At 38.6% G+C, this 14,873-nt stretch overlaps 1 protein-coding gene across 9 annotated transcripts in view; it reads right to left on the bottom strand.

Annotated features, from left to right (window-relative positions):
• Vrk2 (VRK serine/threonine kinase 2) overlaps nucleotides 1-14,873 on the bottom strand; it is a 119,749-nt gene that overhangs the window by 7,163 nt on the left and 97,713 nt on the right. For all 9 annotated transcript variants that reach the window (XM_031342084.1, XM_031342087.1, XM_031342082.1 and 6 more), the window contains exons 9-11: nucleotides 10,348-10,468; nucleotides 7,586-7,644; nucleotides 3,357-3,523 (exon numbers count right to left, since the gene is read on the bottom strand). In XM_031342084.1, coding sequence (XP_031197944.1) covers nucleotides 3,357-3,523; nucleotides 7,586-7,644; nucleotides 10,348-10,468 — 347 coding nt within the window. The remainder of the gene's footprint in view (nucleotides 1-3,356; nucleotides 3,524-7,585; nucleotides 7,645-10,347; nucleotides 10,469-14,873) is intronic.

Raw genomic sequence — 14,873 nt, 5'->3', positions numbered from 1 at the left:
ATGAGTTAACTCATAATTTTGAACAGAGTGAAACTTTCTTATTTACAAAGATATGAAAAGAAATACAAAACACTCCTGGCATCTCAGAGTATCAAAGGGGGCACTTTCCAAGTACGCAGCACTTTCAAGGAAACGCACTACTTATATGAGATAGTATTTGCTTAATGTTCCTTACACTGCTCTATAAAACAAGAATGCTTTATACTCCTAAACATTGATAATAAAGTCTCCCAGCCAGGGATTTGTGTTCCCTTCCTCTCACATAGAAAACATACAGGAAGACAAGTTCAGAGAATTCTTTTGAAAATTAAAGGTCTTCCATGAAGCTTTGTACCCCAGCAATATGCATTCCTCCTTGACTTGCTGGACCTTGGGTTCAGGCTGAGAAAAAGACCCACATTTTTCTGTGTGTAATGAGGGAAACTGGAACTTTCAAACTGACCCACAGCCTTCTTTCTGCCTTGAAATGGGCAATTCATTTGACTTCCTGCTCAAGGAGGAGGCTCAGCCACTGAAATATGACCTGGAGAAAGCGGCAGAGTTGCACCCTGAGGTTCTGTGGTTGGGTTTACACTCTGAGAACCCTGGAGCTGAAACTGACCTAGACAAGCACTGGGGAGATGCGATTTTATTCGCTGACTTTGAAAGAGTAAACTGTAGAGGGTGAGCAAGGGGATAGCACATGGTACATGCCCGCTAAAGCAGACCTCAATCCAAACCTAACACAACACATTATGAAAAAACAAAAAGCAAATCCAAATGCTTCTGGGGTGGCACAAGCAACTGTTGAGCCATCTAAACCAGGAATCTTGTCACCAGACCAGCCTGGTGACAGCAGCCACCTCCAGGGCTGCTGGATGGTCCTGCCAGTGAAGGCTATGTGTTTCAGGAAAAAATAAAACGGCATCTCTGCTATGTTGGCAAAAATTCATTTCCAGTTTAGCTCTACAGAAAATCAGTGTACTCTAAATGTTCATCACACTCATTCAAACATCTATTAGTAAAATACCTCACTTTGCTTTGCACAATCATGTTATGAATTCTTACACTAGTGTGCTACTTTCTAAGTCAAACATTTTATTAAGAACGTTAAATTTTAAAACTTTCATTTTAGAATTAAATAATATGCTGAAAAGGTAAACATCCATAACCTTCTTTCCTTTAAGTAATAAAAGGTAGAAAACAGGTATCTGAATGTGTGTGCTTTGTCAGGTACATAGACTGATATTTCTAAATACCTGTCAAGGAACCAATTTGTTCACTACACTGTCAAGTAGCAGCAACAGCCCACATGCATAGGTGCCCTGAGTGACTGAGGAAGAGGCTGGCACAGGGAAGTGCAAATGTGTAGCCACTGGGTGGACAGGCCTTGACTCATACAATTCTGTTAAGGAAGTATCTACTGCAGATACCATCCTGTGAGCGTCACTCAGCAGAACTGAGGACAGTGCAGTTATGACTGCAAATGGTCAACATTTGCTGGTTTGATTTTTATAGAATTAATAGAAATCTGTAAACTGTAGAACTTAAAATTAAGACTCAATTTCCCCACAGATAGTCAAACTATATTTTTGATATATTTAAACATATATATGCACATAAAATAGTATAGAAACAAAGTCATTAATTAAATATTGATATACTGTGGAATGTCTTCGTGCCTACATATGCAGGGTGATGACACTAATAACAGAAATTAAGATTTTAAAATTACTGTTAATTTTAAGTAGTGTTTCTTAAAATCAAAGTGGTCTAATCAAAAGGAACAAAATATTTTTAATGAAAGCTCATTGGAAAATGATCTATATTATATTATTTTCTGCTTAAAAATGGTTTCACAACAAATCTTCTTTGATTTGGAGAACTGAAGACTGTGGAGGTAATGACGGGAATTTAATACCCGAAGTATTAGTAGTTTTTAATGCTTTCATTTACATTTCAGTTATTCTTATGAAAGTGAAAACTCCAAAAAAGGGTGAAAATCTTACATCTTAAGTACTGACCATGACTGTGAGGGTATCATGTCAGGGAAATGCTGTTTTGTTTTATTGGAAAAGTCATAAAAGTATAAAAGTCAATACAACTGTTAAAATAAGTCTCCATAATTACCAAGATCAAAATCCAGTGGCTTTTCATTAAACATGAACTTTTGTTCTGCCTCCTGTACCATGTAAACAGTGCTGACAATCGGTTTGTGAGGCACTTGCTACAATAAAATGTAATTGTGTCACGAGAGAAAGGTGACAATCAGGGGATCATGAAAAAATTACATATTCTCACTGCTAGTTAATTAGCCATGCAAACCCTCCTCAAACAGATATTCTCTTCTATTAGGAATGATTACTATGCGGGCCTGCAGATGTCAATACCACAGCCATTCAAATACTTCTTTTCCTACTAATTGAAGGTTGTAAAGCTCTTGTGCCAAGGTTTTGCTTCCAAAGAGCTAATTTATGACTAGAAGGATATTTTATGTCTTCGGTTGCAGCAGCTACAAAATTCAGCAAATCAGAACCATCTGTGCACTGAGACTTGAGTCACCATTCATCCAGCAGCCACATTAGCCTGCATCCTGCATTCTTGGCTCACGAGCAGTTGTGATGATCCAAAGTTCATAAGAAAAGTTACAAGTGAATGGCATTCTAACCCTAACTTTTACCTCTGGCAGAAAAGAACGCCTTCCACATGTATATATGCATGTACGTGTGTGTGGATGCATGCATTTAAAATGGAGAGCTTCAAGTGAGAGTTACCACCTTGTCAGTATAATACTGTTGTTAATCACAGACTGGCTTCTACCATCCTCTTATGAGAATCCTTTGACTTTATAATTGTTTGCTTTAAGAATTTACTTTTTTTTTTAAGTTGACATGAGGTCATTAATTCAAAGAGACCCAATAAAGGAAATAACAAATTCAATAACAACTTTGCTAATAAAATAATTCCTTCTATAAACTGAAAGGTCAATAGATATGTATCAATACTATCTAAGAATATTACCCAGCTGCATGTTATGGTGAAATTGGGAGAGAAAGCCGCAGGCCCAGTAGTAAGAGAAAGCCTAAAGAAGCACAGGAAGGCTCTCCCGCGGCAGGGCCAAGGGGCCTTTAGCTCTCTTTTTCCTAGCAATCAATGCATAAGGCCATCAGGGATTATTCATTCCTTATCAACATACAGTAGGAACAGATCCCATTCTAAGAGACAACGCACCAGAGTGATGCTCGTGTTTCTTACTGCTGGATTAAGAGGAATAGGAATTACTGTAGCAAGCAAGTCACTTCTGCCCTGAGATGTCTCCATGGATGCACTTTCACAGTGTGTGATTGGCAAGAACACAAGGATTATGTTGTACTTACTTTTTTATGGGTTGGAGTCCGCACATTGACACTTGGTACTTTAGTGGAAAATTCCAGTGGCCCTAAAAGTACTCCATCTGGATTCAAAATTTTCTTGAGCTTCTGATAGTCTGGCTTGCCATTATAAGGTAAATTATGAACATACACCAAGTATTTGATGAGTTCACCTGTGAAGTATCAAGTTTTTATGTGTCACTCATAATAGGGAAGAAATATCAAAACTCAGTATCTTTCTGTTACCTCCTTTCCTTTAAATCACACATAGCCCTACCTGACTGAACAAAAAATAAACAAATCCATAAAAAACATTTAAAATAATTTAAAATGAAAAATATTTTTAATAGCTGGCATGATTTGCTGACAATGGGATAACCTGACAATGTTGACATGCTTACAATGGGCTTCTATCAAGTGGAAGTCCCTGCACAATTATGAAGTACAGCTACTCAAAACTCCAGTCGATCCATACACTTCAGATTTCTTTCAGGTTGAACATTTAAATATTCACTTAAAAACATACATTCCTCATTATAAATCTAACTTCAAAGGAAAAATGCATTGCAAGTTTTACGTACAGGTTTCGTTTTACTGTTCTATGCGGATACTTAGAAATCAGCATGGACTCATGTTTTTAGTCATGGCTGTCTTTAACAAGAGAGGAGTCCTCCCTTGAGTCCCCTACACCTCAGTATCCCAGTGCACCCTGCTATTCTTGATTTTAGGTCAGTAGGATGAGGAGTTTTCTATTTTCTCTCTAATGTAAAAGTGTGTCACCAGAGCTACATAGTAACTTCTCATCCCAGCTTTTATTTATTTTAGTGATGAGCTTTGAAGCCAAGGTCTCACATGTGCTAAGCACTAACTCAGAGACTGAGCTATACCACTCACTAGTTTTTAAAAAGGAACACAATAAAAAGGTGTAGTGTTGCATTAAAATGTTTATTCTCTGTACTTTTGTTTCAAAAGGGTCATGGTAAAAATCATATTTTCATTTGCTTACACTTATATATGATTTTACCCTTTAAAAATTTACTACTGACCCAGATATGAGTACTCATTCTTTCTCCCTTGGGTGTTTATATTCCATAGACAGAAAGTTGGGACAGCTCTATGAGCTGAGTAGTAACTTCTAACACTTTCCTGTCCCTCATGTCCTCCCTCCAATCAAAGAGACATATAGAGGCACTGGGTCTCACTCTCTAGAGAAAAAAATCCAATTTCTATCTGCTAAAACCAGGGTGATTTTTTAAGTGTGCAGGTGTATATGTGTGTGTACATGCAAGTACATTCACACAGGCTTGTGGGAACACAGAAGGTCAAAAGAGGTCCTCAGTTCCCCTAGCACTAGAGTCATATATAAGTGACTGTGACTTCCTCAATGTGGGAACTGAAAACTAAATTCCGGTCCTCTGCAAGAGCAGTGAACCCTCTTACTAGCTGAGCCATGTCTCCAGTCCACCCAAAATGACCATTCCACACCACAGTAAGAATTATCTGGAAATGAAGAGCTAATGTGATTAAGATGAGAGTTCTTGGCTTTGTTGCTATTTGTTTTGTGTTTTTAACAGTCTAGTAATTAGGCAACTTACTTTCTCCTTTTGTTGTCTAACTTAAGAGACATATCAAGTTCTGTTACCTGACACCAAGTCCACCAGATCACTGGTAGCCAGCTCCTGTTTTAGAACATCATTTAACTGACATTTGCTGGTATCCCTCTGGAAGCTACCAAATCCAATTCCTAAAGAAATATTCAACAATACTCTCTACCATTTTCTGGGATGTATTCTGCTGATTTTTAGTTTTGTAATAACTGGTAAGCTAAGCTTCATATAAACTACAAAGTCTGTTTAATCAGAAGATTCCCAAATGGAGAACAGAGCTGAGTTTGTTGGGAACAGATGTCTGTTAAAAGAGAAAGGCAAACTCCGAGCATAGCACCGACTGAGCATAGCTGTACAAAAGACCTCATGGTCACCAGTGTGTTATGAGTCAGGTTCAGGGGGCCAGAAGGGAGAGGACCACCTCCATTATGGATTTATTATCATGAGCCTCAAGCTCCAAGCATTTTGAAGAAGCACTGATATAAATAGTTCTCTCCCACAATCTGGGCTTATTCCATGAAGTATACTATTAGATTGACTTGTGAATTTCCAGAGCTACTAAACACAATGAATAGAGTATCATGGAATTATATACTCTTGAGTTGTCTGCTCTTTTTGATAGTAACACATTACGCATCCTCACTGCCTACCAGTTGAAGACATAAAAATCTTCTTAAACTACCACACGAGTTTGACACACATGTTGCAAACTTCTTGAGTGATGTATGTGTACGTGTGTATGTATATGTATGTGTATATGTATATATGAATGCGTTTTGCAAATCAGCTTATTTTCAAGATTGTGTCAGTTCTATGTTCTCCAAAGAAAATGTCCTAGTAAACATTTTGTGCTCTAAGCACTGAAATCTGTTTCATTGGTACTAGCATAGAAGAAGTTCATGGGTGTGAAAATGAGGAGTCAGATGTTACCCAACACTAGATTTTCCATTTAACTAAAATTCTCACATCTATCTATCTAATGACAGAAGTATAATGGAACATAGACTGGATCACAAGCATCCACCTTATACAATCTGTGGCATCTAAGACCTTCTTTTCTAGACCTGAGCTGAAAGGACAAGTAAGTTAAGAGAGGCATATAATTTTTATTTTCAATTTGCCAAGCTGTGACTGTTTATTAACTGATCAGATTACAAAAATACCATGGATGACACCTTAGTTCATCCGTCTAATAAGCCTGTTTATCTGGTCTTCCCTGTTGCCAGCATCTCCACCTTCTACAAAGTGGGTTGTCTTTTTCTTCATTCCACTTCATGGGGAAGATAATTTGAAGGGCCACAGGAAGTTATTTACTTCCTTGAAGCGTTTCCCAACTGTATAGATCTCATGAATTAGATCCTCCTGAGGATTGTGGAACCGTACATTGCATGGGGGTACCCCAACCTGAAGTCAGTAAATGAGCTCATCTATAAGCGAGGGTATGGCAAAATCAATAAGATGCGGATTGCCTTGACAGATAATTCCTTGATTGCTCGATCTCTTGGTAAATTTGGCATCATCTGCATGGAGAGGCATATAATTTTAAAAGGAAATGGTATCTCTGATCCATCATGCTCTGTCTTGTTGAGGAAATATACATACTCTCTGACAGGGTAAGAAGGCTAGTCAAAGGAGAATAATGTCAGTTTAAGCAAGTTCTTTAATGTGGCTACAGAATAAAGCAAACAACTAAACTTGCAATTTTCAGCTTGTCCCTTCTGCTAGAAGAAAAAATGTCACAGCAAGGGGAAGCCTGGCACAAGGACACTCAAGGGGACTTAGGAAATGGAGGTGGGAACAGGCCTAGGCTGGTTTCTTTGGTCCACAGGTGAAGTTGGGCTGTGAATGGAGGGCTAACATGATATTGCTACTGTTCTCCTCACACATGTGCAGACTTCGCTATAGGGCCGTGTACACGTGCTCTCGCACATGTCAACTAAAGGCTGAGATCTGCTAAGCTGCCCTAGTAGAGGAGAAGTTTGATGGCCATGTGAGCTCACTTTTTTCTATAAGACAAGCAGCTTCATGCTCAAGTCACTGCATGGGTCACAGATGCGTATAAAAATGAGAGGACTGGCAACCAGGTCTGTTTACCATTTGTACTGATAATGATGTCAAAGAATTTAGAAAAAGTCCTCTGGAAACTTGAAGGAAAAAACTGATTGTAACATACACTGCTACCTGCCCAAATCAGGTGATTTTCTTATCTAAAAAGTTTTGTTGGCGGATTGGTATAATGTGACCCAGGTGTAAATAGCATTCAGGCATGCCCTGATTAAGTTCTTCAAATATACTGACTCAAAATAGTCTTTTTATAGGTTGATTTTATCTCCATTCAAATATATCTTAATCCTAAAAATACCAGTTGCTATTGAATAATCTATGAATGATTCTCAAAATATAAACCTAAAAATTCTAAAAAACAAACAAAGAACCCATAAGAGCTAGGCAGTCTCTGGAGCACCACTGTTTGGCTCTAGTGTCAAAGATGACGTAAACATCTTCTTTAGCAAACTCTCTGTGATCCTGAAGCTCTAGGCCTGTGGGAAGGGGAGTGGGTAAGGTAACACCCACAGAGTGGCTACTGGATGACTCATAGATCAAGAGAGGTTTTATCTTCCTACTTACTGCAACTGCTTCCAGAAGGAGCCCACTTAAGCACGGACTCCGGGAGCTCGTCCAGCAGGCTAAACAAAAAGACAGCATACAGTGAGTATCGTCAGCGCAGGCTCCCTGCTTCAGGTAGAACATAAAACTGATTCTGTGTTGATAAGACACAATTGTACCCTTTTTGTACCCAACTGTAATGGATGGGAGGATTAGCAAACACAATGAGGACTGTAGAATGTTTGCTATAATGTTTCCTAAATTAGAACAAAAAATACATAAAAAAAAAATAGGTGTGGATGGGAAAGTCTTTCATTCCTCTTATATTTAGAGGTGTGTGGGTGGATGTCACTGAAGGCAGCAAAAGGATATGCTAAGTGGTAAGCATGGAAACTTGGTTCACACTGACTTTTTCAACCTGCATCAAAACTTCAAAGAGTCTGATGCCAAGGATATACTATCAATGCATCTAAACATAGTAGAATTCAGGGAAAAGCCTTCTAGGCAAGAACTTTTCAACTCTAGGTGCAGAGTAAATCTCAGGGTGCGACAACCTAGAAAGTCCTTTGAAAAGTACATGTGACTATGAAGGTGTAGTCTATAGCTAAAAGGCCTAGAATCTAGTGTGGTCTCTGAGATAGCACTGACATCAGTATGCCATAAAATACATGTGACATCTTCCTAAGGATGAGTTCTACCAACTGGGAACCAACAGATAAAGGTCTAGGGAGAGAGAGTCTGGGATAAATATCCTGGGGCCTTTGGCAGAGGTTTGCTTCCACGGATAGCAAAGGTTAGCATGTTAGCAATATCCACTCTCATGTTTCTGTGTAGGAAAATAGACCCTCCACCGAGGAGAGGCCTCTGTGTCTTTATCATTTCTTGTCTCCCTAATGAACTGTGGGCACAAATGGCTTGGGGTCTCCATGGAGTCATTTTCCTCATGTATCGATCACTGAAAAGGGGTGATTTTTTAGTTCTCTATGTGTATTTGTTCTGCCCTGGCAAGAGTTTATATAACCCAAAGGTTAAATAAGTTAACAAGAAATATCAATACAACAAATACCTGGTAAATGCTTTCCAGTATTTGAGGCTAAATATCACTTTCTTAATTTACTGTATCAAAAATACATAAAGCCTCAACTAAAATTATAAGTAAAGTGAGTGATTCACAGAGAAACACAAGCAGAAAAGCAGCAGTACACGTAGTGATCTCAAGTGACTCATGACAACAGAAACAGAAGGACACGGAGCTGTAGCCAACCCTGCCATCCTGCCTCACATTACACCTTCACAGGCAAATAAAGGAACACTTGTTACACAGGAAATCTAAAGATGTTTTAATTTGGATATATAATATATAAGCTCTACTAGTATTTGGATTTATATTGTTAATCAAATTAAAATGATGATATTAACATATGTAAAGTCAAGGTAATATATCACTTATTAAAACCCCATTTTATGTAGTACCCTTTTACTGTACATGAATACATGTGGACATATCCACTAGTTATCAAAATGTTATCATCTATGTACATGTTGATACAAGACTGAAACAATCCATTTATTAGTCTTATAAAAGAAAGCCTGCCAGTGATTGTTAGGTTAAAATGCAGGCCTTTAACTGAAGTACACTACATAAATTAGTTAAACTGAGCTCACAAAGTTTGTACAACAACTGCTTACAGAGTGTTCATGCCTGTGGGTTCACTGCCTGCAGTGTGGAGGTTGCCAGTTACACGAGGTCTGAAATGAACAGAACTCATCAGAATTCCAACTCGGTCGGACTTGCACAAATGTGTCAGGAACTAGAGTGGTCAAGATTCCAAGTACAAGAACTGTACATGTCAGTTTGTAGAGATCTGTCATTTCTAGCCTTTAGCCCCAAACTGTCTTGGGCCTACAGTGAATCCAAGTATGGTGGCTGCATCTCTAATCCCAGCACGTGGGAGGCTGAGGCAGGAAGATTATGAGGTTGAAACCATCATGGGCGACAGAATGAGACCCAGTCCAAAACAACATTTAAATCTGAAGATTCATCTGGCTGAGCTGCTCTTGGTGTCTATTTTCATTATCTGTCTTACTGAAACTCCACTCCCTTGCTGCACAGCACCCTCTCCATACCTAATTATTTCAGCCTACCTTAGAATGTGTGTCCACTCTGTACCTTGGACCTGCTGACCAGTGAGAGACTTGTAAAGCACACTTTGTTCTAAAACTGACCTCTTTGTGCTAACAGAATCAAGGTAATAAACTTTGAATGTAGACTATATTTGTAAGGTTTATGTGGCTGCCAAGTATGTTTCATATAAATAGCTCATGTAAAAGTTTTCTTTGTTTCTACCTCAAGAAAGAAAAAAAAAAAGTGCTTTTAGAGACAGGAATATGAGGTATGCTGTTCTCATGTGAGAAACACAAGGCCTCCTCTCCCACTCACCCTGTCCCTTTGCACAGTGGATATCGACAACACCAAAACCAGACTACTTCCATACCCAGGTCCACACTAATTTACAAACAGTCCATCTTGTAAACACCTCCAGAGGATCCAAGTGCCGGAAAACAGCATGTCTGGAAACTGATATTCTATTTTACATCTGCACTGTAAAATTATCAAGTATAGATAATTTTATGTCTTCATGATTCTTGTTTTTAAAGAGGATTTTTCAAGCTGATGACATTTGTTTGTTTTCATTGTGGCTGAGGGGCAATTCTCTCTGCCATTTCTAGTCCCTGCTGTTGGTCCTACTGCATAAAGGGGCGGGGTGTTGGAGAATCCCTACTTGGTTTTAGCAGTCTGGACAGCCACAGGGTCCTCCAGGATTGTTTCCCAAGGCAGCTTCCCGCAGAGCCAGCGCAGCATGCAGTAACCAAGGATCTCAACATCACCCCTCCTGGAAGGGGCTGCAGAAAGGGGAGGATAAGAAAGTTCGTGAGAAATAGAGAAATCTTTGAGTGAGCTCCCATTGACGAAATATGAAAAAGCCAAATGGGCAGAGCGTCATGTTTACTCAGCTGGAGTAACATTAACCGTCTAGGTCTTTGGCCTCCGTCCACAGACAGGCAGCGGCTTGCTGCTCAAGTAAGGGCCAGTTTCTTCACCTCCTCCAACTTCATCTTTCCTTAGTCTAGCCTGTCATAGGAACTTGATCCCATGGCCTCTGACATGATCCAGACAACCCATAACCCGGCACCAACACTTTCTCAAAGAGCCAAGCAGTAAAACAAAGAAATAAATGTCTGCAGCTAAATTGTTAACATATGTTCAAGGAAGTCCATGGGGTCTGCCGCGGTCATGCAGAGACCCTCTGAATGCAGACTAAACACTGACGGCCTTTCCTATTCTGTCACACCAATGGTTGCACTTGAAGCCAGAAGAATATGACAAAACTGCCATCTAGTGTGCAGTCTTTAAAACCAGGCCCAAGAAGACCTGCAGTTCTGTGGAAGAACCACAACCATGGGCACACAGCTCCCAAGTGCTACACACATCATCTTCAGATATAAGAAGCTCCGCACAAAAATACTAGTCTTGAATCTAAAATTATAAGGGGGAATGTGATCCAGAGGTATGGTGGAGAAGGAAATTCTGAAGCCAAATAGAAACTTATTATTTTAAGATGGCCTTTCTTAAAACATAGTAAAAGAACATGATCAGATCCCAGTAAATATCATAATTAGCAAACTCTTAAATACTGTGGACTAATTTCATATCAATTTGATATCTTTTTTCCTCAAGTACCTTATAACAAAAGACAGTGAGACCTAAGACTTATTAAATTCAACTGGCACTTGGTAATAAGTCATTGAATTAATAACTAACACGCTTAGTGAATGCCTATAAAATAAAGTCATTTTATAAGCATTCCAAGCTGTTATAAAAACAATAAGGTGGTATTTATATTTATTCTACTACTTGAATGTTCATCTGTGCAGGGATATATAATATCCTGAGCAATATGTGGTTGTTAAAGCTGTTGTAAACAGGTATCCCATTTCATTGTCCTTAATGAAATAAACTCTAAAAAGTCACTGAGTGAACTAGTTTTTTAATTTATATAGGCATCCACTAAGAACAATTGTGCCACCACATTTGTAGCTACTCTGGGTTACCATATATAGTTTTAATGGTGCTATACATTGTAGCTACTCTGGTTGTTATAAAAGCACAGTGCATGGTTACCCTTACACATACTTGATCTTAACTGCTATTTGAGTACTGGGTTATTAAAGGCCCTTCAATCGAGTAGAAGGCCAGGCCCATGGGTGCTGTTTATTTTGTGCATGGACTTCAACAATTTCCTAATGCAGGATTTGGCTCTAGTATTAAAATAAAAACATAGTCTCTACCATGCTGTTATGCAATGATTTCTTCTGTGATAAATCTCCCATTAATAATGGAATGGCTCCATTTGTACAGATGTGTGCACAAGTCCCTTTTCTATTACAGGAATTCCTGATTAGCATCAATTAGAGAAATTCACATCCTTTACTGTTCAAAAAGGATATTCTGACATGTATTTGGGGGATACTGGCTACACATAAGAGGAGAGAAAAACAAACTAATATGAATGAATGAATGTAGAATGAACCTTCTCAGGGACTCCAGCCACCTCTAACTGAGGGACATGGCTGAAACCAATATTTCATAAGCTGGTTTTCATGTAAAACAGGCCTTTGAGAGTTGAGTTCACTTCACTATTATAGTTCAGTCTTACATAATTAAATATATTATCAAATTTTCAGCTGGACCGTAGTGGTGCATGCCTTTAATCCCAGCACTTGGGAGGCAGAGACAGGTGGATATCTGAGTTCGAGGCCAGCCTGGTCTACAGAGTGGGTTCTAGGACAGCCAGAGCTACACAGAGAAACCCTGTCTCAAAAAAAAAGAAATCAGTTTTTTACTATGTATGCTCCATTAATCAGTAAGGTAAACATTTTACTAGTGCTCCCAGTGCTACAGAAACATTTTTAATGTTAAACAGAATGGTCAAGTGTTCCTAGCCTAAGAAGCATGACAAAAGCATCAAAAATGTTTTCTAGTGTGTCTCTCTGGCTGAAACTCGATCCCAGAGAGACAAAATCTCTTGAACTGTTTTAGGGAATTAAATTCTTTCATGTCCACAATCCAGCTACTGCACAGAGAATAAGTGTAATGCTTGTTAACTCAAAAACAATAGTTGAGTAGAAACTGTTAGAAATCTCTGCGGACACTAAGGGTGACTCAGCAGTAGAATACACATGTCTTACAGGTGCAAAGATTTTCAGTTTCACCCCCAGCATGGAATACCCATTCGGAAAATTTTAGAGATAGGAGAGATGGCTTGGTGGTTAAGATTACTTGTTATGCTAGCAGAGGACCCAGAATTAGTTCCCAACATCTATATGGGGGCTCACAAACATCTGTTCCAGGGGGACTAACACCATCTTCTGGTATCTGCAGACACCAGACATACACACAATGCATATACGTGCCTGCAGCTAAAACATGCATACACATGAAATAAAAATAATTTATTTGAAATTCAAAGTATTTTAAATCTTAAAGCTGCTTGTTTCATTGTAAACTTTCCTAATTCATTGGAAATGCCAACTGAACCAAGAAATGAGAAGAATTCCAGAGTAGGAATCCACAAAGCAAGGTTGGAATCCCATCCCCAGCCCTGCTCCATCCTTGGCTCTGCAGCTCAATGATGCAGACAGTCTATTTGCCTTAATACACTGTATTCACCTAGGTAGAAAGCACATTGTGAATTGTTCTCTCTTGCAAACATACGTTTGAGTAATTCAGTGAACTACATACGGTTTTCAGTTGCGTTTCACAATTAATGTTGTCATTATTTGTAGGTCCTCATGTAGATTCCCAATAACTCAAACTTTTACTTTCTGTTTGGCAATTTTCCTATCAAGAGTTTTTCTCTCAACTTTCCTAAATTAGTTTCCAAATACTATTTAGCATGTAATGTTATTGTGCTTAGTAGCACGAAGCAAGGCAAATTACTCTTTTCACTGAGAGTATGTTGTTTGCAATTGCTCAACATTTCAAAATGATAAAATATTGCCAAGTATAGCAATAATAAAAAATAGGCACAGGTGGGGACTCAAGTTCTATTTCAGAAAAAATAAAATAATAAAAAAAAAAAAACAGTTTCCAGAAATAGCTGACTCTAGAATTCATAATTAAATAAAAGAACTATGTGATTTATGGAGAACAGCCACTGCACCACATACTGGAGGACTGCATTATTACTTTTTAATCAGTTCAGTAGTGTCAGTATTACTAATCACATTGGCAATAAGAAAACTGCAGTGCAAAAGGTTAAATGAAATACTTCCTATCAGAGAGCAAGCCTGACAGAGCAACTCAGGAGCCACTTCCTTCAGAATGAAGAAAGCACACTGTCTAATGATGGCTGCCTTCCTCAGTTTTAGAATCATCCAATTGATAGTATCTCACTACTTTTCAGTATGGCAGGAGCTACATGACACAGACCTTCTAACTTAGAACACAAAAGACTCTGTGCAATAAAGAAATAAGTAGAAGATCCCATCTTCGCTGAATTACTGACAACATTCTCCTCGAAATCATCCTTTCTGGAAAGCTCCGTGCCCATCACTCCATTATGATAACAGAGCCTTTATTAATAATATTGGTTTATAAACTAATGGTCTATCTAACCTGGTATATAATCACCAGAAAGGTCATACTGGAGATCTAGTATGCACTCTAAAGTAAGGTAATTAACTGCACCAAGTCAATAAAGGTAAAAAGAGAAGAATGAAAGTGTGTTAATGCAAATGCATCTGGGCAGTGTACACAGGCTTTCTAGTTTCATTTCTTATAATGTTATGGAAGACAAAGAAGACACAAGATTTAGTAGGAAATAAAGCAAACTTGAAAACACTTGCTTCTCGTCGTCAAGATGTGCCTAACATATTACTATATTTAGTCTGAAATTAGGGGAAAATAGAAATGTTTGAACAAGAGGATAACCTAAAAGGGGCGGTGATTAATGGCAGGAATAATTTATACTTTTTTTTTAGGCTTCTAGCTGTTGAATGTTTTGTTGAAAATTTTGTCAACTCAAATATACAAAGAACAAGAAAATATTATGGTGGTTCTTGTTATGATTTGAGCGTCACGTGTCTGCCACAGACTTCTCTACTGGGGCTTGGTGGTAGACTGGAGGAGCTTCTGGGGCATGTGCCCCATGGGATGAGGATGGGGGCATGATCCTGAGGGCTTTACCCCTTTGATACATTAATAATATAATGCTGGAAGTGGGTAAGAGGTAGAGAGCCAGCTTTC

Source organism: Mastomys coucha, unplaced genomic scaffold (genome assembly GCF_008632895.1).
Source record: "Mastomys coucha isolate ucsf_1 unplaced genomic scaffold, UCSF_Mcou_1 pScaffold22, whole genome shotgun sequence".
In the NCBI taxonomy this organism is placed as follows: Eukaryota; Metazoa; Chordata; class Mammalia; order Rodentia; family Muridae; genus Mastomys; species Mastomys coucha.
Note: the sequence above shows the minus strand (reverse complement) of the source record. Positions and strands in the feature narration are given on the sequence as shown.